Source organism: Furipterus horrens, unplaced genomic scaffold, assembly GCF_987537825.1.
Source record: "Furipterus horrens unplaced genomic scaffold, mFurHor1.1.pri manual_scaffold_7, whole genome shotgun sequence".
NCBI classification, from domain to species: Eukaryota; Metazoa; Chordata; class Mammalia; order Chiroptera; family Furipteridae; genus Furipterus; species Furipterus horrens.
Genome location: NW_028327177.1, coordinates 28,979,926 through 29,003,303, shown reverse-complemented (window position 1 = coordinate 29,003,303; position 23,378 = coordinate 28,979,926). Strand labels below are relative to the sequence as shown.

The 23,378-nt window shown below is 38.8% G+C and overlaps 1 protein-coding gene across 1 annotated transcript in view; it reads left to right on the top strand.

Moving 5' to 3' along the window:
- LAPTM4B (lysosomal protein transmembrane 4 beta) overlaps nt 1–23,378 on the top strand; it is a 51,235-nt gene that overhangs the window by 4,042 nt on the left and 23,815 nt on the right. Inside the window, exon 2 of the mRNA XM_090283535.1 lies at nt 18,614–18,725. Coding sequence (XP_090139661.1) covers nt 18,614–18,725 — 112 coding nt within the window. The remainder of the gene's footprint in view (nt 1–18,613; nt 18,726–23,378) is intronic.

Below are 23,378 nucleotides of genomic sequence, written 5' to 3'. Positions count from 1 at the left end.
ACAAAATCCAGCAATATAGTGAAAAATCCACGATAAATAATTAAATATAATATTTAAAAAAATCCCAAGATACAGTGAGGCCGTGATAAGTGAACTCCAACATAGAGAGGGACTACTGTATATATTTGTGGACATTTTCTCAGTGTGGTTTGCCCTACTTATTTTTTTTTATGGTATTGTTCATATAATTTCCTGGGGCTGAGATGCCAAAGAAAGAGGCTGACAACTCAAGACAACATCAAGAGTTTATTTAAGGGAACTTACATATCAGGCATCTTGGAGTGAGGGAGGGAGGGAGGGAGAGAGAGAGAGAGAGAGAGATACACCCCTGATAAGGGGAAAATGCATCACATGCTTGCCCCAGAGCAGAGCACGGACCTATTTTAGGAGCCAGCATGCCTGGGGCATAGGGAGAGGGGTCTATCAGACGGTCTGTGGGGATTTATAGGAAGCAGTCTCTGGCTCAGATGTAGCAGGACCTAACTTGAGGGTTCCTCATGGAACAGTCTCCTCCACAGATGTATTCATGAACAGGAGTTTTTTATTTTGATTAAATTCAATTTGTCAATTCTTTTCTTAATATGGTTTGTACTTTCTGTATTCTAAGACATCTCTCATACCCCAAAGTTGTAAAAATATTCTCTTAACATTTTCTTAAGCAGCTGTATGGCTTTAGCTTTTATATTTATATTTGTGATCCATCTCAAGTTAATTTTTGTTTTATGATGTGAAGTAGAATTTTGTATTTGTTTATTTAAAAAGGTAGTTTAATCAACCTTTAAAAAGTTGAATTATTACATAACCCTGTAAAAACTACAGATGTTCTTAGAAAGACAAGTAGGATGTGTTAGGTCCAGTGAGAGTGAGAGGAGAAACGACAGGAAAACAGGCCGCGAGTTTAGGTTTATTTGGCCATCTGCGATAGGCAGGCTGAGACCCTGAGGTGTCAGCAGAACACAGAAGTAAGGCAGGGGTTTTTAAAGGGGGTGAGTGGGAGGAAGTCGAAGGGACTTTCTGCAGATGGCTTTGGGGGCGTTGGCTCTGAGAACAGAAAAGTTTACTAAAACAGAAGTTAACTAAATTCTTACCAGCAGACCAAGATATGTCTGAAGAACAGAGGCCTTGCCGGCAGGCTAAGATATCTTTGAAGGGCACAGGCAATCACTGACATCAGCAGTTACTGAGGGGGCAGCAGGTTTAAAGGGGCTTGCTAAAATTATACCAGAATTCCCGGAACTCAGGTCTTAATGCCTAAGAGGATGCATAATCTATCTTCAAGACTGACTTGTCCTAGTTTCAGAGGGATCATGATACAGAGAGATAGTTGAAGCTATACAGTCTTTTGGGGTTCCCTCTTCAACAAAACTTAGTATTTTAAATCTGAACCCATTAACTTCTTCCCCATACTCTACTCTCTCTTCTATCTGGACTCCCCAGCTAGATTATGCCTCTGTTCCTCTTGTCATCTTAATCTCTTCCCTTATTCCATCTTAGTGTCCTATTGATTTTTGCTCTACCTCCCGATTACCTCCTTTTTCTGTTCTGTTCTTATTCTTGCTACCATTTCCTTTGTTTATGCTCTAGCACTCACTTGGCTACTATAACAGTCTCAAAACTGGTCTATCTGCATCTAGCCATCAATAATCCGTTTTTTCCCCATTCTAGTATAGATGCAGTTCCCAGAGGTATTTTTCTCAAACACAAATATGAACTTGTTATTCTACTCCTAAACACGTTGGCTGTTTATCCGGGGGAGGTCTGTGTATTTCATGACCTGTGTGTTTTAAGCCAACTTAAATTGGCTTAAACCAGTAACAGTGGGCTGGGCCACATCTCTTTCTACTCTTCTGTCCCCTTCCTTTTCAGGTTGTCCTTTTGGATACAGATGGCTGCCGAATTTACTAATTAAAACTGAAACCTTAAGTCCGGAGATTTATTCTGATTTGAACAACTTACGTTGTCCCTGCACCCCTGAACCAGAGCAGAGCCAGAGTTCTGTAACTAGAATATACTTAGGAAGTTAGGTCTGGGATATTCTACTGACTTTGGACTATAGATTAGGAGAGATGTGACTCTCCGGGGTGGCATTAACTTTACTGGAGACACCAGATTGAGAGCAGAGGGCTTAATAATTGTCCCAGAGCATTCGACACTTACTGGAAGGAGAAGGAAAGAATGTTTGGAAGACTATAAAAATTGCTTAGGCTAAAGCCCTCATTTCTGATGAAATGTGTTTTACCACCAGCACCTGAATCTTTCCCAAGACACTCAAGAATACTTTTTCCTTTGTAATTTCTTACATTGTTTCACCAGGGGATTTTCTTAGCGTGTTTTAAAATATGGTGCTGGCAGTTGAAAGCATCTGTCATTGATACCAGGGATGGGTCATTCTTTGTGCATATTATCCTTTTTATCATTATCCAAGTGTATTTTAGGAACTTATTATTCAGCAAATATATACTGAATGCCTCTTTGTGCCAGACACTATTCATTGAATAGTTGGCCATATATCAGATTACAAAGGAGGAAAGCTCAGAGTAGCTGGTCTCGTTGGCTTTATGACCTGGCCTTTCAAATATCAACTAGTTCACTTTGAAGGTCACAGCTTGCTTGTGTACCCAAGCCTGATAGGGTCTCTTTGTATCCTGGGAAGTTTTGGTGCAATAACTTGATTTTTTTAACTAGTAATACTGGGTAGTAAAATCAACTTTTTGTGTTTGTGAGTGATTGATACTTTTCAGTGGGCTTTCACATTTGTTCTTATTTAGAGCTTAAAACAACCCTGGGGTCAGGCACAGCAGGTGGTGATATACTCATTAAAGATAAATAGTTTTTTCCCAGCTATCAGATTCCATAACTGGGTCTGTAAGTCTAGAGCAAAATATGAACTAATGCACAGTACTTATGTAATTCTTATTGCCTCATATTTTCCCTACATTAGATTGTAAAAAACTGAAATACTAAGCTAAAGAGTTTGAATATTATTCTGTAGGTAGTGGGAAAGCATTGAAGAATTGTGAATGAGGTGATAGGATGGAAGCAGTTTTTAAGGAAGATTCAAATGGTGGGCTGTTTTAGATAGCTGGAAAACTAGAAAGGGTATGTTATAGTCCTTCAGATATGAAATATAGCAGGTACAATTCTTTGCAGCACAAATCTTTCATTTGCTAATGGTGCAAATAATGTGGATGGGAATCTTTTTATTGGTTAGCAAATGATCCAAGTCTCTCTTTACCATCCAGAATTTCTCCATCTGAATTCAGAAATTGAATTAGTTTGGGTAGTGATGGGTACTGGATTTGCGAGGTATCCCCAGTGAGCCCTTTAAAAAAAGTATAGCCCTCCTCCCCTGCCTAACATAAAAGATCAAGGACAGTTCCATAAAATATTGACTGGTGAAGATTTCAGTGGTATTTAATATCTTTTTAGCTTTTGTTGCACATTATAATAGATGTTCATCAGAACATTTTAAAAATGGGATGGCTAGGAAATAAATTAAAGATTATCATCAAAGCTGTTTTAGAAATACCAATCTCTGGTACCCATTTTATTTATTTATTTATTTTTAAGTATATTTTATTGATTATGTTGTTACAGTAGTTCCAATTTTTTCCCCCCTTGCTCCCCTGTCTGGTACCCGATTTAAATATATCGAACCAAAGGGTTTCCACAGTTTGATTCCCAGTCAGGGCACATGCCTGGGTTGCGAGCCAGGTCCCTGGTTGGGGGTGTGCAAGAGGCAATCACGCATTGATGTTTCTCTTCTTCCCTACTCCCTCCCTTCCCCCCTCTCTAAAATAAATAAATAAATACTTTTAAAAAAAGAACCGTGCTAGATATTGTGCTAGATGATAACGGTGATTCAAAGTAGACCCAGTCCTTGCCAACATAGAATCTGTATATTAATAAATAATTTATATTAGTAACATGCAAATAAATATTGGAACATAATTATGATAAATAATACAAAGGAGAGCGTGTGGCACTTTACAAGGCATATAGGAGAATTTCAGGACGGAGGTGGCAGTGTTGGAGGACCTGACAATCTTAGTCTTTAACTGGAGAAATTTGTCCACGTACATGAACAGTGATGACTAATACTCTATGACTTATTCCAGTCACTGTTTCTGTTTTTCTCTCCTTCGTTGCTATCTTTCATATTGACTGAATTTTTTTGGCATCCGTTTTTCCATATCTGCTATTTTGGAAGTTATACTCTTTATTTTTTTAGTGGTTCCCTCAAGAAACTTTGGCACATATATACTTATCAAAGTCTAGATTAATAACATTAACTCCAGTCATTCCTTGTATTTTACTGTCCATTGTTCTTGCTCTCTTTCTTTTTGCAATAACTATAATCTTTATTTTAAAATGGGTATTTTAATACTGAAAATGTGGGAAGTGCACGATCCATTTTCTTTTGTACCTCAGACCTACTCTGTAGGATCACTATCCTTCTGCCTAAAGTACATATTTTAAAATATCCTTTAGTGGGTACATTTTGATGGTAAACTATGACAGAGCTGTTCTTTGGAAATATCTTTACTTGGCCCTCATTCTTTTGAAAGATATTTTTGCTGGATATACAATCCTAGGTTGACATTTATTATCTCTTAACACAGTGAAGCTCTCCTCCCACTGTCCTTTAACTTTTTTGCTGCTGAGAGGTCAGTTGTCATTATTACAGACATTTATTTCTGATTTCCTTAGGTCTAGGGTGGGTCTTGTGGTTCTCGATCAGTAATAAGGTCTGGGTGATGTCTGAAGCTGCTGGTCCTGCAGACCACACTTTTGGTTTGGTAGCAATGGTTTTAGTGGACTCATACATTTCTGATGTTGAACTCCTTTTCTTAGAATATTGCCTTTGTAGTTAAAACTTTGACTATTAGTTTTTATTCCTTCAAAAGATATTGAATGGAACAAGTAACTGACGGCTTGGTGTGGTATGAGCCAAAGTATAGTTATAAGGAACAAACTTTAAATTAGTAACAGAAATTCCATAGGGCTTTTGTGAAAATGATTTAAAAATTAAGTTAGTAAATTACAATAGGTACCTTCTTTGGTTCATTTATTTTTAGCTGAGAATATTTCTTGGCCTATTTTTTCCCACCAGCAGTGTAGAAATTAAATGTGAGTTTCTCAAATACTAATCTTAGTATTTATCCTGAAGTATGTAAACAAGAATAGAATAGTAAAGATATTTGGTAATAGAATATTAAAAATATTTTAGTAATGTAAAATATATTAGTAAAACACTTAATAATCTAGTCATTAGTTGGCTCTGACATTTGCTACTCACAGTGATCTGCAGAGGCTGTCTACTTTTGAAGTAAACTGATACTGTTTTCTTTTAAATAAAAGTAACAATATTTAGGTATTTAGAATGTTCTATTACCTAGATTCATAGTAATTACTACTTATGGCATACATTTTATGTATGGGAAGGAGAAAGCATTATTCAATTAATTTATTATGATTACAAAACATTTCTGTGTTTAAGAGATTGTTAGTTTATAATACTGCATTTGATTTTAATTTGACAGTTAAGACTTTAAAAAGTTAACTGTCAAGTTATACTTTTAACAGATTTTTGTTCTAGAATTTCAGTCTTTAATTTCAAAATTTGATTTTGTGTTTGTATGGAATGATTGGCTTTTTGGTGGAAAATTTTAGCTGAAGTACAATATAAAAACATCTTTGAGTGTAAAATTTATGTTCTGATGGTTATGTCTGTACTATCTCTTCAGTTCCATTAATAGAGATATTCTGTTTTATGAGTTTTACTTCTGTCTTTGGTGAACAGCTACAGGAATTAAGTATTTTATATATTACAGCTAAACACAGTAAGTAATACAATCACTACAGTCTTTGAAAGCATATCTTACGATAATCCAAGTTGTTGGAATAGGATGGCTACAAATAGGGACTGACAGACCTAATGAATAGAGTATATTTCTGCACCATGTTTGCTGCAATAAAAAAAATTAATTTAGCCATTTTGTACCTTATATTTTCTCTTTTCCAGATGCCAGGCTTCTAACCCTTTTAGTGCTTTATACTATTTAAATATCTTCACATTCAGAGATCCAGAAGAATGTTCTTTAAGACTTACTGTTCTTTCTGTTCACCCCCACTTCCAAGTTTCCCAGAGACCCTTTGGACAGCATTCCTCTTTCTGGTCTCAGGTAAGGGACCATCATCCTTTGTCATCTGTCTGCTGTGCAGATACCTTTCTCATTTATCATGTGAACTCTATATTCTCAGTATATAGTAGTGTCTCAGCCTGAGAATGAAGATCAGAACCCAACCAAGTTCATTCAGAGATACTTCAATAGCTGCTGCTGGGATGGCAAATTGGTGTCATTTTGCTTGCCAACCTCCTGTCACATTGAGAATGGCCATCTAGAACACTCCCTTGAAAAGAATTCTGAGCTTGCTGCCAGGTGACCAGAGTCAGCCAAGGCTTGTGAATGCAGTGTGGTGACTTCTTGGGAGGAGTCTGGGTTACTGGAAAGACTATGTGTGATTTTATAATCACAGGACCAGTGATTGAGTCTCAGCTAAAAATGATATGCGCTTCATCAAGTTTTCTCTGAAGTCTGAGAGTCTTCATCTGTAGAATGGTGTAATAGAGGAAGAAAAACTGCTTCAATAATATAAAGTGGTATGTCTGGTGGTTTTTTGATTGACATCATCACCCATGAGGAAGACATGCTAAAAGTATGGCATTGTGGACTACAAGTTCAATCAAATGATCTCACTGATTTTGGGGTTAAAAAATATACCTACAGTACATTTTAAAAATTTGCCTGTTGAAATAGGCTTCTAATAAAGATACAGCTTCCATTTTACTGCTTTTATCTTTTTCCCTCTCAGTATGTAACCTAGACTGCCCTTTGATTTATAGCTTCTGCAACTTAAAATATTGGCTGTAATTATAGTCCAACTCAAAGACTAGCAAGAGTGACTCATATTTATGTTTTTGTTCCTTGGACTTTCTCTTAACACTTACCTTAGTCACTCAAGTCTGATACCCTAAAATGATTTGTGCTGTAATCTGTGTGTCTCAAGATTTCCAGAAAGTCTCTTTACTTTATGGTGTTAAAAGAGTCATCTGTGTGAGAGATGACTGCCACCCCCTTTTTTTCAAGTCGCTAGTATAGCAGAATTCCTTTTCATGCTGAATGGAACATCCTGTGTATGACTGTCTTCCTCACTAGCCTATAGACTATTTCGAGGAATTTGCCATAATATATATGTGTTGCTTAGCATAGTGCGTCAGAAATTTATTTCAACATCAGAGCAGGACAATGTAGACAGGAGCTTATTTGAATAAGAAAACTTATTTGGATCAGAATTCTAAAATTTGATTTAAGAAATTTCAAGTAAAAAGTGCAAACTTTAATTTTATTTTGATTTGTCCATTGAAGTTGGAACTATGTGAAAGGCACATTTGCATTAGATTTTAGAAAAATTTTCTAAATATTATAAAAATCAGCTATTTGAAAACAGCATATCAGATTATAATTCATAATTTTTATTTTAACCATTTTTACTCTGAATATTGAACACATACAGAAAGTACACAAAATATGAACACCTAGCTCAGTTATTACTAAACACCCATGTATCTACCACCCAAGTTTGACTTGTCTTAAAGGTATAAGGTACAAAGAAACTGGTGACTCTTGAACCAGAGTAGGAAATAATTAGCAGCAAAGAACAAATGTAATTAAATCTTGAATTAGGGAGTCTCTGAGTCAGAGTCCACAGTATTAGCATACCTACAAGCCAGGAAGTGGTATTTCCACAGCTCAGCCCAAATGCATCTGAGATCAAAGGGGAAAGATATTCAGCACCAAACACTGGGAAATGGGAAAATGTAGCTAGACAGCTTAGCAAACAATTTAGGAATTTACTACCCTCAGTTAATTTAGTTAATCGAGTTAGATTGGAACTCTGGAGCATCCAAACATGGAGAAACGGAGGGGGAAGGGGAAGTGGGGGGGCGCTACTCACATTAGTATAAAACCAGCCTCCTGGTCTACAGTTAGTCCCTCTCTATTGTGGTTCACTTACGGCGGCCTCACTGTATCGCGGGATTTTTAAAAATATTACATTATTTATTGCGGAGTTTTCGCTATATTGCGGGATTTTGCGGCACTGTATATGTAGTTAAAGTTACATAGGTTTAAGAGTGTAGAATATGTTTAAGAACATAAGTAGTGTTTATAAAAGTGTGGGAAAGGTTAATGAGGGAGTGGGAAGGGTTAATAAGGGACTAGGAATGGTTTATAAGTGTAACAGAACCCCTGGGCTGCTCCGATTGAAACAGAACCCATGGGCTGTTTAGTTAGGGGCCCGATTGCCCGCCGCCAGAATCATAACTCTGAATTACCAGAGTTTGGTGAAAAGAAAAAGAATTGTTTATTTACACATAGTCCTGCCTCCCCCTCCCAGACCTGGCCAGTCTTAGGAAAGTCAGAAACACCGTTTCCCTACTTCCTAGGCACAGTTCAGCTTTACCAGCAGCTGCCAATCACTCAGTTCTGATTGGGGAGGTCCTTTCTGTGCTGTGGTGCCCTCCAGCTCTCCATGCAGGACCGCCTGGATTCTCAGCCTCCTTATAAACTGCCTTCTTCCTGCAAACCACATGGATCTCCTCTCCTTCTCAAAGAAGCCAGGCAAGAGCCTCTTCTTAAAGCAGCCTGGAGACCCCTGCTCCAAGCCAGATGGAGGGAGCCCACAAGAGCCAGAGAGTGAGGGCGTGAGGGCCAGAGAGAGCCTGAGAGAGAGAGCCTCCTAGAGCCAGAGCCAGCCCAAAATATGTCCGCAGCTGCTTCTCTCTTCCTGCCTCCTCTCCCCCTCACTGCGTCCTCTCTCGCTCAGTGGGTGTTGCAAACCGTTCTGACCATTCACAGAACCCTACGTAGGCTCTGTCTGCTTCTTCCATACCAGCCCACAGTCCAAGATCCCTCCCATCTTCCTGAGTCTTGGAAGTAAAGCGGATCTTTGCAACAATGTTTCCAGCCACTAGCTCCAGGCATGCAAGGGCATCCTGAAAGCTGCTTCCTGCTCCCTATCTCCCAGCAGCAAACTCTGGGGTTTGTTTTTGGACTCCCCTGTTTCTGTAACATAAGTGTGTGGGAAGGGTTTATAAAGCCTTAAAATATATAATACTAAAATAAATGTAAGGTTCCTACTTCGCGGATTTTCACATGTCGCGGTGGAGGGGTCTAGAACGTAATGCCCGCGATAAGTGAGGGAATACTGTATTTGGGTGCGCGTATCTTTGCTGTGCACCCAGCTCTGCAGACCTGTTGTGTTTCTCACAAAGGTTACCCTAGAGATAAAAACATGCATCCTTTACTTTTTAAAAATCTCAAATTAATTGATACTGTTATTCTTTCTGAAAAATGCAAGGACCTAAGATTAGTTCTAATTACCTCAATTGATTTATATGCTGTTTTGTATATTTTGGTTGTATTTATAATTTGTACTCATAAGTTATTGTTATTATATGCTATCAGTATTCAGTTGCCAACATAATTATCACTTTTCTTGTTACACATTTCTTTGTACATTTTCAGCCTTTCATCTGGTGTCATTTTTGTTTTGCCCAAAGAACACCGTTTAATGCTTTCTGAGCTGCTAGTGACAAATTCCCTGTTTTGTCTGAAAGTATCTTTGTTTTCATCCTTGAAGAACTTTTTATTTACTTGATATAAAATTGTAGGTAGGCATTTCCTCCGTAGAATTTTTAAGATGTAACTCCATTGTCTTCCTTATTTTGTTCTTATTAAACCCAGGTGTCAGAATATTTTCTTCTGTGTTATCTAACTCATTAATTTTCTTGAAACACTCTAATGGATTAAACCCATTAACTGAGTTCTTAATTTGACTGTTCACTACTATATATTTTTATTCTAGAGTTTCTACTTATTCTTTTCAAATTTATTGTGTCGTGTGTGTGTGTGTGAGTGAGATTCTGGTTCCCTGCCAAAATTCTCATTCTATTTTTCCTTATATCCTGGAATGTCATAAGCATAGTCACTTGAAAAGGCTTGCCCGTTAACTTCAATATCTAGAGCTCCTATTGTCTGTCTCTGTTGTCTTTTGGTTCTTTTTTATTATTATTATTATTATATTTTATTGATTATGCTATTACAGTTGTCTTGATTTTGTCTCCCTTTTGTCCCCCTCTACCCAGCACTCCCCACTCCCTCAGGCAATCCCCCACCATTGTTCATGTCTGTGGGTCTTGTGTTTTAAGTTCTTTGGCTACTCCATGTCCTATACTGTACTTTACATCCCCGTGGCTATTCTATAAACTACCTATTTGTACTTCTTAAATCCTCTTACCTCTTCACCTATTCCTCCACACCATCCTCTCACGTAGCAACCATCAAAACACTATCCATGATTCTTTCTCTGTTCTTGCTTGCTTTTTAGCTTCAATTGTTATTTTATTACACACACACACACACACACACACACACACACACATATATATATATATATGGATTTTATTGTTCATAGTATTGATCTTCTTAAATAATTCTCCTTAATATTTCATATAATAATGGTTCGGTGATCATGAACTCCTTTAGTTTTTTCTTGTCTGGGAGGCTCTTTATCTGCCTTTTGATTCTGAATGATAGCTTTGCTGGGTAGAGCACTCTTGGCTGTAGGTCCTTGCTTTTCATGACTGAATATTTCTTGCCAATCCCTTCTTGCCTGCAGAGTTTCTTTTGAGAAATCAGTTGATAGTCTTATGGGAACTCCCCTGTAGGTCTAACTGCTTTTCTCTTGCTGCTTTAAGATTCTTCATCATTAACCTTTGACATTTTAATTATGATGCATCTTGGAGAGGGCTTCTTCCCATCCATCTTATTTGGGACTCTGTGCTTCCTGGACTTACATGTCTATTTCCTTCACCAAGTTAGGGAAGTTTTCTTTCATTATTTTTTCAAACAGGTTTCCAATTTCTTGTTCTTTCTCTTCTTCTGACATCCCTATGATGTGAATGTTGGACCTTTTGAAGTTGTCCCAGATGCTTATATTTTCCTATTTATTTATTTATTTATTGATTGATTGATTCTTTATTTATCTTCGTGTTCTGAGTGGGGTTTTTTTGCTTCCTTAACTCATGGATTTGATTCTGGGCTTCATCCAGTCTACTGTTGTTTACCTGAAAATTGTTTCTTATTTCAATTAGTGTTTCTGACTGAATCTTTTATATTCTGTTGAGGTCCTCACTAAGTTTCTGGAGCATCCTTATAACCAGTGTTTTCAATTATGCATCTGATAGATTGCTTATCCATTTGGTTTAGCTCTTTTTCTGGAGTTTTGATCTGTTCTTTCATTTGGGCCATGTTTCTTTGTCTCCTCATTTTGGCAGCCTCCCTGTGTTTGTTTCTGTGTAGTAGGTAGAGCTGCTTGGACTTTGTGTCTTGGTAGTGTGACCTAATGTAGTTGGTGTCCTGTAGGGTCCAGTGGCACAGCCTCCCTTATTACCCAAGCTGGGTACTCCAGGTGCACCCTCCTATTGTACTTGAGCCTTGCTTGCTGTTGGCAGATCAATTGGAGGTAGGAGAGATTTACCTAGGGCAGTCAGCTGCAAGGATTGGCTGTGGCCACTTACCACCAACCTCTGTCTTCCTTGGGCAATTACCTGTGCAGGGGCAGGGTGGTGGTGCTCCGCATAGTGTCTATAGCTGTTGACTGGGTGTGCTGGCCCTATGGTTTCCCAGGTGGTATAGGCTAAGGTCAGCCCCCACCTGTTTTGCCCCAGGCCACCCTGCCTCAGCTATAAAGCAATCTGAAATGGCTGCTACTTCTGCTGGGCTTGGAGATTCCCAGGCATAGCCAAGCTGTGAATCTAGACCTGCTGCTGACAGTGCCAGCCTGGGGGTCACTGAGGCCAGCTGTTGCTTGTTAATAGGATTTATGAAGTTGTGAAACATGATCCAAGACCAGCCATTCATATTGAAAAGCAGCTTGGGTGAGCCCCTAAATTGGGTGGGGTGGATTCTCTGGGGATTTCCAATGCTGGTCAAACAGTGTTAGCCAGGTTGAATGGAGTCTTAGATATTGGCACCAGCTTGCAGGCTCTGAGGGGGATGGTTTAAAAAAGGGACAGTGGCCTCTGCTTGTGACTGATGCCTTTCAAGCTGCTACCCCAGTGCTGGAGCTAAGAGAGAGTGAGTCCGAGTAGGTGAGTCCATGTGAGGGACCACTTGGGACTCCACCAGTTTCTTCCACTGACTCAGTTCCCGCTGGTTTCTGCAGCTGGAAGTTGTGGGGACTTATATTTCTGGCACTGGAACTCTGGGCTTTGTGGCTTGGTATGGGTCTGGGATTCCTCAGTCCCAAGATATATTCCTGAATTTTTACTCATCACCTGTGGGTGAGGAACCAGCCTGTTCCATGTCTGTGCCCCTACTCCCAGTCTGTATGGATGTGGTTTCTTTAATTCTGTAGTTGTCAGACTTCCATTCAACTCGATGTCTGACAATTCTGTGTGATGGTTGTTCTATAATATAGTTGTAATTTTGATGTGGTTGTGTGAGGAGGAGGAGGAGGCCAGTCATGTCTGCCTACGCCGCCATCTTGACTGGAAGTTCTGTCTGTTGGTTCTTGTCCTTAGCATCCCATATTCTGTTTCCTGTATTCTGGACACTGTGTTTGAAAAGTTGAGAAAATAATTTGAAGCATAGGATAATCATTCTCCGCTAAGGATTTTAAAAGCTTCTTGAAAGGGTCTAGCACAGTGGTTCTCAACCTTCCTGATGCCACGACCCTTTAACACAGTTCCTCATGTTGTGGTGACCCCCAACCATAAAATTATTTTTGTTGCTACTTCATAACTGTAATTTTGCTGCTGTTAAGAATTTTAATGTAAATATGTGATATACAGGATGTATTTTCATTGTTACAAATTGAACATTATTAAAGCATAGTGATTAATCACAAAAACTATGTAATTATATGTTTTCCGATGGTCTTAGGCGACCCCTGTGAAAGGGTCATTTGACCCCCCAAAGGGGTCGCAACCCACAGGTTGAAAACCGCTGCTCTAGCATCTGAGGTTCTCCTTAATTGAAGCTCAGGATTCAGAGGATGCATAGGTGGGCTCTGTGTATAAAGGCTTGTCTATTTCTGGTTCACCTTGCTTCATTGGTTAAGTCCCTTCAGGGTCTAATGGCAAAGTCCTAGGGAATCCTGCCCCCCCCACTCCACCCAGCAGGCCTTGTAGTCCAGCTTTTGACATCCTGGCCCAGCAGACATTCAGGGGTGCTTCTCAGGCTCTTAGCTCTCACTCATTTTTTCTGGGATCAACAAATGCCCCAGGAGTATTTCTGCCTTCTGGATCTTGGCCAGTATTTCTTCACTTCCTTGTTAGTTCTTTAATGCCTTCTCAAAGACATTTGTTTATATTTTGTCTAGATTCTTTAGTTATCCTCAGTGAGAAGATTGGTTTGTATTACCTAGTTCACCATTATTGGAAGTGGCAGATCCCTTAATTATTAATTATCCTATTTCACTCTTTCTCCCTTTTTATACCCGTTTCCAAGGTTTGACTTGAATGCCCAGCCCGCCTTGTTTTGTTATTGATCATCTTCTTATTACTAATTGTTTCTCTTTACAGAATCAGGTTTAATTGTAAGATTCTGTAACATTTTAATAATAATATTCTGTAACATAAGAATATTCAGTAATATATTTTATGTGAAAATTTTTGAAGCTTTAAATACTTTTTCCTGACTCTGAAAGCAGTTAGACACTTTGGAAAGTACAAAAAGGTATAATGATAATTAAAGGTAAAAGTTACCTGCAAACCTACTGCCTGGTTTATAACATTGTATGTTTAGTATTTTTAGTCTATTACTTATACATGTGAGCATATTCTAAATATAAATAATAAAATTAGAATCATAACATTTTTAGACTGCAGTTTTCATATAACTACTATGAACCTTTTCTGTCATTAATATTTTTAATGTGACTTTTCAATGCTTAGGATTCTGTTACTTGTTTGTAATATTATTTAGCCATTCTCCTACTTTTGTTTTATGTTTTCCTAATAGATAAATCTTAAGCAGTCATTTTTAGACACAACTTTTTGGGCCAATTTCTGATTATTGTGTCATTGCTATCATAGTGGGTTAGAGCGTTCTTAAGTTTCTTTTATTGAGGCCTTTAAAAAGTGATGATTACATTTTCAGTTGCTTAGATTCAAGCTGCAGGTCTCACGGTTCATTTAGGATCTGATATGGCAAGGGGTGAAGAGCACTTTGGATTCCTGGAGAATAAACAAGGGCCTAAACACCAGTTAAGTATTGGACAGAAGTTGAATTTATTTAAATACATATGGAAGTAATCATTGTCAAGAACAAGGGGAAAAATAAGTGACACCACAGGGAACACTTTGTAAATAGAATAGGAACAGTTTGCACATAATCTACCAAAACAGATGAAGAAAGTCCAAATGTGAGTGAACATCAATTGAATGAGAAAATAAATATGCCGTTTTTTGCTTTTACATTTAGATTTGCAATGGTCATTACATAATCTGGTCCTGGCAAATCTTACCATCTTCTTGGTTCTCATTTGTGGTGACATTTCATTCTTAGTGAGAATTGATGATTGGATGATTTTCATTTCCTCTTTTGGAAAGTACTTCTTACCCAGTGTTTGTGGGACTTTGACTTGTATTTGATCTTTTCCATCTGACCGTTTTTTAGTTGTTACCATGGCTAGTCCTACGCCCCACTTCTTTGCACAGACCTAGGTCCTCAAGGATCACCCTCTACTGCATTTACATGTCCATGCTGTAACAAATTCCCATCTGACAATTGGGGTTTGCATAATTATACAGTAAATATGTGTCAACACACACCTTCTATTGTAAACTACTCTAATTAAAAGAGCACAATAGTGGGTCATTTGTGCTGTGTAATGATCTTACCATCATACCTTTTTATATATGTCTTCTTTCTTTCTACTGGCTCATGAAGAACAAGGGCACCTGGAAGGGGACCTGGCCCCAGGGCTGTGATCTGTGGCTTGTGAGCACAGAGGGAAGGGTGGTAGGGCTAAAGGTATAGGAGCAAATGATAGTCACTGGAGCAACTAGGGCACAACCAAGTACAAAAAGGAACCGGGACCCACTCTGGAGTGAGAACAATGTTGTCAGGAATGAGGTTCAGAGATGAGCAGGAGAGAACAGGAATGCACGCAAGACCAGATAACAATCAGACTGTCAGAACTTGAGCAGGCAGACAGAAAAGCGGAGGGCAGGCCTGCATACTAAAAGTTGAGTACAAGGAGGATTAGAGGACAGATGGGCCAGCTACAAATATGCTTATTTGCACACCTGCAAGTACTTTTCAGCACAGTGCATCCAAAATCAACCTTGTCATAGTCCTTCAAATGATCTTCCTTATTTCTGATAATGACAAGCTGTATCTTGTCACCCAGACTTGACATCTCAGAGCCATGTTTGCTTCCCTTGATTTTTACATCGAGTCACTCTAAGTCACTAATAATTCTGCCTCCATGAGGAAAGGCCTTGGGGTTCAAACTATGGCTCTTACACACATAGGACCTAACATAAAGTCACTTAACATCTCAAACTGTTGTGTAAGATGACAGTCTCACAGGGTTAGCATGGGAATTAGAGACGAGTGGGTAAAACCCTATTGGCTCTGAGCCAGACTATTACATGCAATAGGAGTCTCCACATTGGTTTCCTGCATCCATTTTAGCCTCCTGGCCTCTTCCAGCTTAAACTTCCTAATGATATAGCTCTGATCATGTTAAATCTGACCTCAAAAACCTTTTAGGTATCTTCACTAACTATTTGAATAAAGGCCAAATTTTTATCCTGGTTTTGAGGACCCTCCACCATCTGGCCCCAGCCTGAATTTCTAGTTTTAGCCTATCACTCCTTTCCACATACTGTGTTCCAACCAAATTGAACTAATTGCTATTTTCAGTACAGCCCCCTGTCCCAGGCCTTACTCATATTTGAACTTTTCTTTTCCATGCCTCTTATCTTTCCAGTCCCTGTCCAAATTGCTACCACAGTTGCACCTCCCAGCTACCCAGTCTCAGCTTCAGGCTTCAGTAATATCTTCCTCTGAGTTTCTGTTCTTTATTCTTTGGGTTATTTGGGCCCATGACTTGTTTAAACTTATGTTCTGAAGTCCTGGAGAGTTCTTCCCAAGCACTTAGCAAATGCCTGATCTATTGTGGGCAATTAGTAAATGTATTATGATAAGTAAGCTAGCAAGGGGGGAAGAACACGCTGATTAGGAGGCAGCGGGTCCATTGGAACTGAAAGGACAGGAAAACAGATGCATAACACAGCTCAGAAGATTTGGGGATTAGGCAGTTTTCTGATGCTAGGCAAGAGCTTTTATATGGTTCTTGTTTGGGTAAAAAGAGAAAGGAACTAATTTAGCTATTATATGCCAGTTACCTTGCTAGGTGTTTGACATAATTTACTCATTTGAATGCCAATCAAATCACATTCTTCCTTAATATTCTCCACTGCTGTCTTGTTATACTTATTATGCAATTTGAACTCCAGTTTGCTCCATGAGATCCCCAAATCTGGACCTACTGCCCCACCTCCTCACCTTTCCATCTTCTTTTATCCTTCCTACTCCACCTCTTTATGAATCCCAAATTTATGTCTTTCCTTTTCATCCTTAAAACCGACTCCATTACTATAACAAGAACAAACACTTTACCTTTGTATAATGCTTGACTTTCTCAAAACACATTTTAGGGTTATTTCATCTGATCTTATTTCAGTCCGTAATCTTTAGGCCACGAATGCTTGACAGTTTATCAAAGAATGTCTTTGCCAAACGTTATGTTCCAGTTGTGGAACTATCTCGTGCCTTCCATTAAGCCTTAGATAGGTTCCGAAAACTAGAGTTTTGCTAGTCACACTGTTTAAAATGTGCTATTAAGTTTTTTGATCTTTGGAGAGAAATAAGAAACGTGTAGTTCTAATAAACTGTGGGAAGGGTGATTGGTGGATAGGAACAGGAGGGTGTTTGCTTTTCACTTTATACCCTTCTGTGCCTCAGAAATTTTAATTGCATGCTTGTAGTATCTATTTAAATTAGTTATATATGTATACTCTGGGAAATTGCTATTCTCATTTTTATAATTATATTCTTTCAAAAAGCAGTTAGGCCATATTAGGCAATTTGGAAGAGGCAGGAAAAAAGTGACTCCAAGTCCTACAGTAATGCTGACCATTTGAGATGGTCATTTAAAAATGGATTCCAGAGTGGACTTTTGTAAAACAAATATCTTGACTGTTTGAACTCTTTTGTAAATAAGAATTTCCAAATATGATTTTTATAGTAGGTAATTCTTTAGTTAGTAAGAGAATTTTGTATATGAAAATTATTTGTCTTTTCATTTTAACAAGAGTGAAACATAGAGCTTTTTCATAAGTTTATAAACCCAGAAAAAGGAGAAGTAGCAACGCAGTCTCAGCCCAAGCCTCAGCTAAACTCTGCGACGCCTGCCCTGCAGTAGTTGGTATGGGTCTGTAGCATGCAGCAAGGGCGGTTAGGAAGATTGAAGGAAATAGAAGTGCAGAAGTAGAGTCATCAGAATGTTGCAGTTGATTGGAAGGAGGGGATAAGGAAGATGGTGAACCCAAAAATAACTCGGTTTCAAATAAGACAGGAGACTTGAAGAGATGAGGTTTTAGAATTGAAATTTCTGGATTCAAATTCCATTTCTACAATTTGTTGACTGCCTGATCCTGGTTAGTGTTCTTAACCCCTGAGCCTCAGTCTTCTCATCTATAAAATGGAGCTAGTATAGCATGTAGTTCATTAGGCTGTTGCAGAGCTTATGAGAGAAAATCGCATAAAGCATTTAGCATAATGCCTGAGTATTTTCCATGTTTAATTATTAATGGTGATTCTGTTTTTTTAAGATAGTGAACATAAAAAGAAGCACAGAGGTGGGAGATATTAAAGACCATGATTTCCTCTCAGATGATATGAGTTTGAAGTACCCAAGGGAAGTGTGTTCAGCAATATGTAGGAGACAGAAATGTGAGCCTAGGACAGAAAGGGACTCGCAGGTGTACCTGCAGGATTAAGGATCCTGGCTCTGCCGCTAAGCTTGGCATACATTTTCTGACATTGTTTTCCAAATGGTCTCAAAGCTCTGATAGTTTCAACTTGTGAAAATGTTTTATCACCTGCAAAAACTTGTCAGCTGCTTATTAGTACATGGCTTACTACTGAAGAGTTTTTGTGCTTTTCCACCCATTGGCTGTTGCATATGTTTGTGCTGGTTGTTCACTGCCTCAGAGTGCCAGCTGTGTGGGCAGTGAGGTGAAATCCAGCTATCATCTGGGCACTGAGCCATGTGCCCTTGACTCTGTCTGAATGAACTAGCAGTGTTTCTGCCTTGGGAATGTTCGCCTGTCCCCTGGATGGGTGGGGCTTAGTGTTGAAAGTTAAGTCTCTGTTGAAGTTAAATTTCATGTGGTCAGTATAGTTTTCTTTAATAGGGAATGTATGCTGAGTATGTTACTTAACATTTTTTTCTTTCTTCTTGTATGTAGATCCTCAATGCCGTGGTGCTGTTGATTCTGTTGAGCGCCCTGGCTGATCCAGATCAGTATCACTTTTCAAGTTCTGAACTGGGAGGTGACTTTGAGTTCATGGATGATGCCAGTAAGTACATGAGATGGCAACTGTAGGTATTTTGGTATTCTCTTTTTTTTTTTAAGATTTTATTTATTTTTGGGGAGAAGGGAAAGGAAGGACAAAGAGAGGGAGAGAAACATCAATGAGAGAAACATGGATCAATTACCTCTCACATGCCCACAGCTGGGAACCTGGCCCACAACCCAGGCATGTGCCCTGACCAGGAATTGAACTGACGACCTTTCTGTTCACAGACTGGCTCTCAATCCACTGAGCCACACTAGCCAGGGCAGTATTTTGGTATTTTCAAGGGCAGAGGATCTAGCTTCCAGTTCTTCATATTAAATTACAGATATTGACTCATGGGCCCATTTGAACTGATATTTAACTTTGTATCATTACAAATCAGATCAACAAGTATTTATATGCTGTCCTCTGTGTTCTAAGTGCAAGAGTCTAAATGAGATTTTCCCTCTTTTTTCACCTTACATTAACTTTTCCATTTTAATAATTATTTCTTTGTCATAGTCTTTTTACCCTGGCCGTTTGGTCTTCTGCGGTGGGGGGAGTAAATGGCAGGAAGGAAGGTTAAAAGGATAACACATGTTTTATTGCGCCTCCTATTGTTTTAGTATTTACCTTTCTTCCAGGAGGTGATCATTCTTCATCCTAGGAACTATGTTGATAGTTGTTTGGTGGATTTGGGGCCTTTTTCTGATAAGGAGAAATATACATGGGGATATGAATGTAGGGTAGATGGGAGAAAGCCAGGCAACCAGCTCTAAGGTCACAGAAATTTCTAACTGAAAGGGGTCTTGCTGTGCATAATCACAAAAGATCGTGCAAATTTATTTCTCACTGGCTTACAGAACTTTAAATACATTTGAAAAAAAAGTTGCTGGGACAAAGTGAGTAAGGGGGAGAGTGGCTCAAGGTGCACTTTGAGAGAGAGAGACTGTGAATATTATTGACCTTAAACAACTAGACAGCAGTGGATTTATTCCAGAACAAAGAATTGCAATTCAGGACATGGGTTCTAATGGTGAACCACCTGCAAATCCAGAGAAGGATCAAAACGTGTGAAAAGGAAACGTAAGACGAAGGAAGTTAAAAAAAAATAAGATTCACTCAAGCGGAAATCCTATCTTCTGTACCTTTTTAACCATGTGATTTGAATGATAGTCCTAAAAGTAATTACAAACTATTCATTCACTCCTTTCAAATACATGAAATACGAGAAAACCTAAAATGCACTGGAATTAATGCCCAGGACAGTATAAAACATTTACTATTTTAAGGTCTTAAATACCAGCAGGCCTTTGAAGTTACCTAACTTAAGCCAGTAGTGCCAGACAGTCCTTACGGAGCTTAATCTCTGGCAATGAGAGCAAGGCATGCAGTGCTACTGTTCGATTCAGATAAAACCATAGCTACATCATTCAAAGCTTCATTTCTAAGCTCAGTTACCTTTGAGAGGGAATCCTGCTACAGAAGCAGTGAAAGATAATTTTAAATGTCAGTCAGACATTATATTTATAGCTTAGTCTTTTAACTCCAGGGAAGAAAGCAGAGATATATTAATTTATTAATTTAATATTAATGGAATTCATTATCCTTTCTGGAAGAATTCGTAAGAGTAGCAGGGTTATTCGGAATAAAAAGAATGAGCAATGAATGTAACAGCAGAAGTCATGTCTCAGTCTGACAAGGTCCCCACTCCTAGGATAATACAACACCCGTACTTCTTAGAACATATTAGGAAGCAATGGTGGTGAAAGATGATGGATATAAAGTGTCTCCTGGTTTCCCCTTCACTGGGCCCCCTTCCCTTTGTATACAAGTGGACATGCTATGTAGACTGCCAAGCTCGTTAGGGGGGGTCTGTGAACAGAGAGCAGATAGGCAGCCTGGGACCATTTCTGAGTGACAGAGCAAGGGGAGGCTTACTCTGTGGTGCTAAGTGCCACAGGGAAAGCTCCAGCTGATCATCCTTTCCCCCTGACCCCCCCCACCCCATTTTGCAGATATTTCCTAATTTTGCTGATTTGTCTTTCTAGTCAACCTTATTTTTATATTCTCTGGGTAGATACACTTGGACTGAGGAAGGAAATGGTTGTAAAAATCATCAAGAATTGATGGTTACCCATGTATGGTCACCTGATTTAGGAAAAGACACCACTAGATTTATTGGAAAAAGGATGGTCTTCTCAATAAATGATTCTGAGTGATATCAATAAGAGAAAAAATAGATATTTCAGAGAAGATATCCATATGACCATTAAGCATATGAAGATATTCTCATTAGTTATAAGGGAAATGCAAATTAAAAGCATAGTAGTGAACCACTACCCCCCTCAAATGGCCAGCATTAACAGAATGGACAATACTCTCTGTTGATATGAATGTGAAACAAATGGAATTCTCAAACTGCTGCTGGGAGTGTAAATCATACAACCACTTTGGGAAAACTAAAGCTAAATAAACAATTGCCCTGTGACCCTGTGGTTCCACTCTTAAATATGTATCCTACGGAAATGAGTGCTTGTGTTCATCATAAGCCATGTATAAAAATCATCAGCTTACCTTTATTCATAATAGCCAAAAATTGGAAACAATCCAGATGCCCACCAGGGGTAGTGTGACAGAAATGGAGTGATCAGAGGTGAAACAATACAGGCAAAATAGGTGATAGGGCTTCGTTATACTTCTCTGTGTCTACTTAAATACTTCTGTATATGTTTGAAAGTTTTGATTAACAAAGCTAAGAAATAGGAAAAAACAAAAAGGGATGATCAGCTGGGGCTTTCCCTGTGGCTGTTAGCACTACAGAGTAAAGGCTACCCTTGCTCTGTCACTCAGGGTCCCAGGCTGCTGGTCTGCTCTCTCTTCACACCCCCACAAACAAGTGTGGCAGTCTGCACAGCTTGTCCATTTGTGTATAAGATCCTGACAGTCTTGAGGAAATAGGCATATGTAGACAATAGCAGAAGAAGCTAAGCCATAGGAACCATCTTGGCCCTTTATTTTCATCCATGCACCCTTTTATTTTTCCATCTTTTCATCTGTTTGTTCTTTAAATCACGAGGGATGGTCAGGTAACTTGGATAATCAGGGCCAGCTGTTTCTATCCCTAGACCTGAAGGAGGACTGAGAGGCTGGGGTTATTGGAGCTGGAAGTGAGAACAGTTAACATTTTCATGGGACATGGTGACCTTTGGTCTTGAGCTGTAGCCAACCCAGGGCAACCTGACAGTGGTGGTAGCCTGGCTCTCTGTTCTCTTCTCTCTCTCTGATCTATCTGGGCTCCTCACTGGCTGAACTGAACTAAAGGCAGAGGGTAAGGGAGTCCTGTTGATAGACCATATAAAAACAGGTCAGCCTCTGAGCAAAGAAATGGATGGTGAAGAGCAGATTTGGAAAGACGAATGGAAGACATTTGGTAGAGTTATTCACCTACTTATCTGAATGTTCCACTTAATCACACTATTTCGCTAGGTGTACATTTCCCTAATTTGCCTACAAGAATATCATAAAAAGGTTTGGTTAAGCCCTGGCTGATGTAGCTCATTGGATGGAACATCATCCCTTAAATCAAAAGGTCATGAGTTTGATTCCTGGTCCGGACACATACTTAGGCTGTGGGTTGTCCCCAGTCAGTGTGTGTGAGAGAGGCAAATAATCAGTGTTCCTCTCACATTGATGTTTCTATCCCTCCCTCTCTATCTCTCTCTTCCTTCCCCTCTAAAATCAATAAGTATGTCCTTGGATGAGGATAAAAAAAAGTTTTGCTTAATGTCCTTTTAAAATTAAATATGCTAAGTCTACGTAATCCCTTAATTTCTTTGAGGTCCTGTTTGCCACTGGTTGAGCAGGAACTGAATTAGCTCAGGGGCCAGTGCACCTCCTGTGTTCTTGCCTCACCTGCTGCCTCTCTGACGATGCACTTTGTTGTTATTTTCATTTTAGTGTTTGAAATTATAATATGATTTACAATTTTGCGTAGATTTGCTGTGAGAATCATTTTTTCTTCTAAATTTTTATTTTGGTAAAATGAAAACCTTTCAGAAAAGTTTCAGGTACAGTGTACACCAGTCTTTTTTCATTAACAGTCATTTGGGATTCCTCCTCCTTTATAGAATTATCTCATTAAATATTGAGTTTAGGTATCAACCTATTTATAAAATATTTATAAAAAATAGCAAATAATGGTGCTTACAAGTACTTGTAGTCCACCACTTGATTTAAGAAATTGATTTTTACCTTACTTTACAAAGAGCCCTACACGTCCCTTCCTGATTGCATTTTTTTTCCCTTTGACCTCAGATAGGCACTCTTCTAAACTGTTTTTCTTTATAGACTTACCACATACATTTATATCACTAATAGATCTCTTGTTTAATTTGCATGTGCTTGAATTTTATATAGCTGATCCACACAGTAAGCAAGTCTCTTCTTTTGAGACTTGTTTTTTTCAGTTTCACTGTGTGTTGAAGAAAAAATTACTCAGACACTTGTTAAAGATGATAAAGAAGACTTTATTCAAGAGATACTACTAATGGGGCTCTTCTAATGGGGGAGAGAGATCAGGCTTAACTTCCACTCCAACAAGCACAAATGGAGGTTTATAACCAAGGAGCTGGGGTGGGGGGCGGTTTCTGACTTGAAAATTGCTAAGAGAAA